At 32.9% G+C, this 6,491-nt stretch overlaps 1 protein-coding gene across 1 annotated transcript in view; it reads right to left on the bottom strand.

The window, feature by feature from the left end:
• LOC109378125 (ecotropic viral integration site 5 protein homolog) overlaps positions 1–6,491 on the bottom strand; it is a gene marked incomplete at its 5' end in the record, with an annotated part of 99,176 nt that overhangs the window by 80,784 nt on the left and 11,901 nt on the right. The window contains 4 exons of the mRNA XM_019634586.1: positions 3,280–3,377; positions 3,477–3,566; positions 4,518–4,661; positions 6,086–6,211. Coding sequence (XP_019490131.1) covers positions 3,280–3,377; positions 3,477–3,566; positions 4,518–4,661; positions 6,086–6,211 — 458 coding nt within the window. The remainder of the gene's footprint in view (positions 1–3,279; positions 3,378–3,476; positions 3,567–4,517; positions 4,662–6,085; positions 6,212–6,491) is intronic.

Here is a 6,491-nt window from a genome sequence, read left to right as displayed (position 1 = left end):
CACACAATGCAATTTACAGATGATGTCTTATAAAAATGTATACCTGAAACTTACATAATATTAACCAATGTTACCCCAATAAAATCAATAAAAAATTAAAAACTAAAAAAAAATAAATAAAAAGGAAGTGATTACCCACATCCGAGGTTAGTATGCCAAGTGTGATTAGGAATAAAAATCATCTATTTGATTTGCAACTGGGAAACAAGATTTCTTAACATCTCAACTACTACCACCCTAATCCAAGTTTTCATCATTCTCTAGTCTGGATTATTTCAGTAGTTTACTAACTCCTCTCCCTGAATCCACCCTACCTCCTCCAATGTCTATTCTCCACACAGCAGCCAATGTGGTTTTGTTAAAATGGAAGTCCTTCCTTTGCTCTTACTCAAAATAAAAACAAATGTCTATCCCAAGGTCTATAAAACCCATTACCTCTCTATCCCATCTTCCTACCTCTCTCCTCTTGGCCCACTCTGCTCCCACCATCCTGGCCACAATGGTGCTTGTCAAATATGCCAGGCACACTTCTGCCCCAGGCCTTTGCACTGCTTGGCCTCTATGGCATCACTAATAGTGGGACAGACAGACATTATGTATTTCTTTAGGTGAATTTGAAGTACACAATATCACCTATTAAATATTCTTGCCAATATGTTTGTGCTTCATCAACTAAGCCTTTCAATTTAGTTCCTAGTTTACAGAAAACACAAGGGATAAAGAAGTTAAATTACATCATGAGGATGATCAGGTAAATCCTTAAGACTGGATGTTCTCCATACAACTAACTTGCTCTCTTCTATTGTACGTCAGTATATTAAAAAGCAGATATGGAATGGGCATTATTGATCTAAATTAAAAGAAATATAGGAGAACAGCTGAATGAAATGCAACTAATGGTAAAAGACATTTTTGGCACAACTGGGGAAATGTGAACATAGACGGTATTAGACAATATCATAGAATTATTGTTAAGTAGTAAAAGCAATGTAGTAAGGGAGGCAAATGCCTTTATATTATAAAGATGAATACTAAAGAATTAAAGAGTGAAATGTCATGATTTCTGTAATTTACTTTGAAATACCTAAAAAAGAAAACACAAAAAGGAAATACAACAAAATATTAACTGTTAAATCTAGGTGATAAACATATGGATATCTATTATTCTAGTCTCTCTATTTTTTCTGTATATTTGAAAAATCTCATAATTGAAAAAATGGTCGATGAAATATGATCTGGAGCTAATGAGTATAAACTGTTTCCTTTACAATTAAGCTTCATGAAAGGAGAATGAAATGCTATATTGAGGAAGGTTTTGTTTTTGTTGCTTGTAAGTCAGAATTCCAAAATGATTTTTTTCTATGTTGGAGAAAATGAACAATAGAAAAAGGGGTTGAAGATAAAAAACAGAAGGAACAATTAACGGAGCAAGGATCTGGAAGAGATGAGAATGAAAAACGTCCTGTATTCTGATTTATCATTACAAAGGAACAGAAATACTGAAAAGGGAAGAAAAGAAATATGGCTAAGTCTGCAAGTTGGAAGTTACAGGAAAAAAAATTCAGAAAGTTTAAAAATGATGGCTAATGAATTAAGAAGTAAGGTAATCTGCTGAAGAGCTAGATATGTGGCAAAATGGGGATGGGATCTTGAGAAGAACTATATGGTTTGAAATAATCACTGTAGGGAATGAGAGAATCAATCAAGGTCAATAAAAATATACATGGGGTGGCACTGGAGATACAACTTACTGCCAGCAACCTCACAACTATGCAGTTTTCTCCAATACTTGGCTACATGAGTACAAAACATCAGAGAAGATATACTTTTTCAGACCAGAAGGCTATTAAGCATCAGGCTAGGGATCCTGATAAAGCAGAACACATACAATATGAGTAAGGGAGTCAAAGAACTAGAGAGTCAGAAGTTTGATAAGTAGGATAACTGTAATATCAGAAATAGGATCAACTGGTGATAAATAACATCTAAAAAGAAAATCTTACCTTGCTTTCTATTAGTCTTTTTTAAAGTAAAATAAATTCACTTTCTGGCTTTTTTAAATGTGGTTTTACCAAGAGGCAGAAATTGAGATGGTTCTTTAAAGTTTTTATCAGTTACAGCAAAGATCAGCTTTTTTGGTCTATAATGTCTCAACATGACAATGTAATGTGCTTGGTTATTAGAAATTTCACAAGTAGTTTATTAACAATAATAGTTGAAGTTCATAAATTGACTTGCTTTTGCAACTAATTTTAATAACATAATTATCACTCACATTCTAATCTAGAATAGGAACATCCATAGGAGTATGTCCTACATGTTAATGTAATTTCGAGTTGCATCAGCAAAGATATTGAGAACTGCTAGCATATAATACCATTATCATTTTAAAGCATCTTATAACCATAGAAACTAGTGTCAGAAATGCTAACTATGATGACCTCAGGCTAAGATTTATTTAAGTACTAAAAGCTAGAAGAATAAGAGCTGTCATTCTTAATTAACACTTTTACATATTTCAAAAATTAATATTTATGAACCAAGACTCCTTATCTTAAACTTTAATGAAATATATGCGAAGAAAAGTTTCCTTACAAAGTAATACACAATAAATAAAAACTTAAGTTCTTAATCCATACTTCAAGTCTTTCTTGCTGGTTATGCTAATCTTGAATTTAAGTGACAGTCTGGGGTCAACTGAGAGGAAAAGAATTCAGTAATTGGACCACACCATAAAAGTAGTTTTTAAAATAATAGCACACCCATATACAGAGGGTGCCAAAAAAATGTATACACATTTTAAGAAAGGAAAACTGTATTAAAATTGTAATACTCAATATATACCGACAACAAAAGATGAATACAAGTCATGTTTGACTTCTGCAATTACAAGCGGTGCTCAAAGTGGTTACCATCAGCGTCGAGACACTTCTGATTATGGCGAACTACTGCTTGAGCAACGTCGACGAAGTGTCCACTTGTATACATTGTTTTGGCACCCTCAGTGTACTTACAAGGTCTCTAATTCCAATCAATGTGGAATGGGAAGGGGGGTGGTTTACAGGTAATCCACATGGTCCCAGGCACTGCTATTATGAGCAGTATGAAATTCCAACATTAAATTTGTTATACTGAAACCATTACCACCAAATAAAATACTACAGTTCTATAAACTGAGAAGGAACATTGCACTTGTTAGAATGTTTTATAACTTCTATTTAATTTCCTATAGGTTTCAATAAACCCCTATAGCTAAAAACCAAAATATAAAATACTTACTTTTTCATTTTTTTTGAGTTATACTTGACTTGGTAAGCTGCCTGGATTAATTTGTCTGGACCACCGTCAAACTGATGTGGGATGACCTTCTGAAAGTGCTAAGAAACAATGAAAGAAAAACATAAGAACTACTTAGTGCTGCTTATTAATTAATAGTAAAATCTAAAGACATTCAAAAAAATCATGCACTGACTTACCTGTAACATTCCTTCCATGTCGAGTTGCATCAGTTCTGCCTGATTCATTTGAAGAAGTGCTAATCCTACTCGAAACACTATTTCTAAACCCTGAGAAAACAAATTATTTAAAGTCAAATTTATCTTACTCTTCCATCAACAAAAACTAATCATTCAAAAGAATAATAAATACTTAGATATTTAAACTAGAGGTTGGTAAATATTTTCTGTAAAGAGTTGGATAGAAAATACTTTAGGCTTTGTGAGGCATATTGTCGCACTCACAAATACTCAATTCCGCCATGGTAGCCCCAAAATAGACAAAGATAACACGTAAATGGGCATGACTGTGTTCCAAGAAAACTTTATTTACAAAAACAAGAGGAAGGACAAATTTGGTATGTGAACCAGTACTCGAATCACAGTTTGCTGGCTCCAGGCTAAATTAATTTAGCTAGGTAATACAAATTCATCTTCCCAAGATGTAATTAATAACAATTAACATTGGGTTTGATTAAGATGTAATTAATAACAATTAATAATACTTTCAGGTCACCTATCCTTACCTTCCTACCTTCTCATCCAAAATACAGAAGACAAAGGATCACTAGTACATGTCAACAACAATTAAAAGGACTATCTCTAATGTGTTCATGGAATACAAGAAAATTATACTCATTACTTCTTGCTCTTTAGATAATAAATGCATGACAAATATTAACTATAAGGCAAATTTTATCTCTCACTAATTCTCACTAAATCAATCAAGAGGTGATACTGAAGTTTAAGAGCGTAGGCTCCAGACTTTGACTGCCTAGATTTGAATCCTATACCACTTATATGCTGTGTCCATAGACAAGCTAGCTACTTAACATTTCTCTAAATCACAGCTCCCTCATCTATCAAATGGGGAAACAAACAGTACCTGCTAGGGTTGTTACAGGTTTCAACGAGATTATATATGTAAGCAGTTTAGCATGGGACACATTGGTCTCTTGTTGTTCTCATTGCCCTGCTCTAATTAACCCAATGACTCCTTGCTCAGTCTGCCCATTTGCTTACCTCAGACATAAAGATATCAAATATCCTTGTTGCAATTGGTAGTGGAAATGTCGTAAGAAAGATAGTCAGAAACCAGGATGATGCATACATTGAGGTATGAAAACTCTGAGACTGAAAATGTACAAAGAGCTCTGGAAGATGCTCCTAAAGAGAAAAAAAGAATTAGTTAAAACATAGTAAAATTGATTATTTTAAACCAGATCATTGTATATACACTAGATTAGCCTATACCAAACACAAAGATAAGATCAGGCACCAAATGGAAAAGCTAAGATGCAGAAATTGATACATTCAGGATAGTGGTTACTATGTAGGAAGGGAAAAAGCAGACAAGAATGTGGAGTTAGGACTTTGGCTGTATCTATAACATTTGATTTATTCATAAGAAATAAAGCAAGTAAAACTTTTAAATTTGTTTAATCGTATTGGTGGGTAGATGGGTATCTGATAGTTTTTATAAACTATAATATTTCAAAAATTTTTTTAAAAAGTAAAGAAATGCTATGTTGAAATACCTTCAGGTGCTATCTACCACTGACCACCTTATCCTTACCTTCCTACCATCTCACCAAAAGTACAGATACTTCAGCAACTCTAGTAATTCAAAACATAAGTGACATATTAACCAAAAATAAACCAAGAGAGTTTCAGGGTTGATAAAAACAAGCTTACTATTTCAGAAAAAGAATTTAAGAATCATCTCAGACCTACTTTTCACTTTTGTTTCAAATGTAAAAACATTTTGCATATCCCCTTCTCCCACCACACATAGAAAAGTCAGAGGATTAAAAAATTCCCAGGGGTAAGGCTGCCAGGGAAAAGGAGACTCATAAAAATGGGTCTCAAGCCAGCTGAATCATTAACTAGATTCTTAAATTTTGCTCATCTAAGTGACATTTAAGTAAATAAGAATGTTTACAACATTATTTTACAGGACAATACAGTAAACTTATTTACATATAAAATATAAAAATTAAATCAAGAAAGGTAAAATATTTCAAAGATATTTTTAACTTAATTTTAACTCCTCTCCTCAACTCATGCAGTAACTAGACTCTGTGTCTTAAACTAGCAATTTAAAGGATTGAAACATTATTATTTAAAAAGATTACAGGCAAAACATGAGATAAAAAGAAAAAGGAAAGGGAGAGGATTGAAACTGAAGAGACAATCTCAAAGGAAATGAACTGAAGTCAGTGTCATAATATCACAGGCTACTGAAAGAGAGCATACTCTACATAACAATAATAGAATACAACAGGGCATGATAAAAACTCATGCATTTAAGTAATGGGGTTATGATACATTTGGCACATATGCTTAAGGTTAAAATATTAAAAATGCAGTCAAGTTCCAGACTGTGATCATGCAGATATCTGCAGACAGTGACTAAATGGAAAGTAGGTCTAAATTGTGTAATTGACCAAAAAATAATCATGTGATTAAAACACTAATTTTTTCAATTGCTTTAATGCCTTTAACATTAAATTTGCTTAGCTGTCACTCAAACCGATGACGTAAAATATAAAAGCAATATTCCTTTTTATTAATATTAACTACACTTTTACCTGTATCATGCATTCAAACTGGTACATACAAAGGCCCAATTCTGCCATACTTGGTTTAAAAAGTTCACGAAGTCTATAATCTTGCATTAATTTAACAAATACACAGAAAGCTTCTTCTTCTGGCATCTACATTAGGAGGAAAAAAGCAAAGTAGGGTTAATGGTCTGTGATATAGAATAAGGTAAAGTATATTTAAACAAAGTATGCATCCAACTATAAACACTGTTTTGAGTGGCCGTATAATACAATGTTAAGAGCAACCGACTAGAAATCAGAAAGTTCTAATCTCCATTCTACTCTGAGAATGAGAAATTAAGACAAATCTAACAGTCTCTGAGACAAACAGCCTCACTTGCCTCATTCATTAATTCAACCAACAAATACTCATTTAGAGCCAGGTCTCTGT

Source organism: Hipposideros armiger, unplaced genomic scaffold (genome assembly GCF_001890085.2).
Source record: "Hipposideros armiger isolate ML-2016 unplaced genomic scaffold, ASM189008v1 scaffold_1758, whole genome shotgun sequence".
In the NCBI taxonomy this organism is placed as follows: Eukaryota; Metazoa; Chordata; class Mammalia; order Chiroptera; family Hipposideridae; genus Hipposideros; species Hipposideros armiger.
Note: the sequence above shows the minus strand (reverse complement) of the source record. Positions and strands in the feature narration are given on the sequence as shown.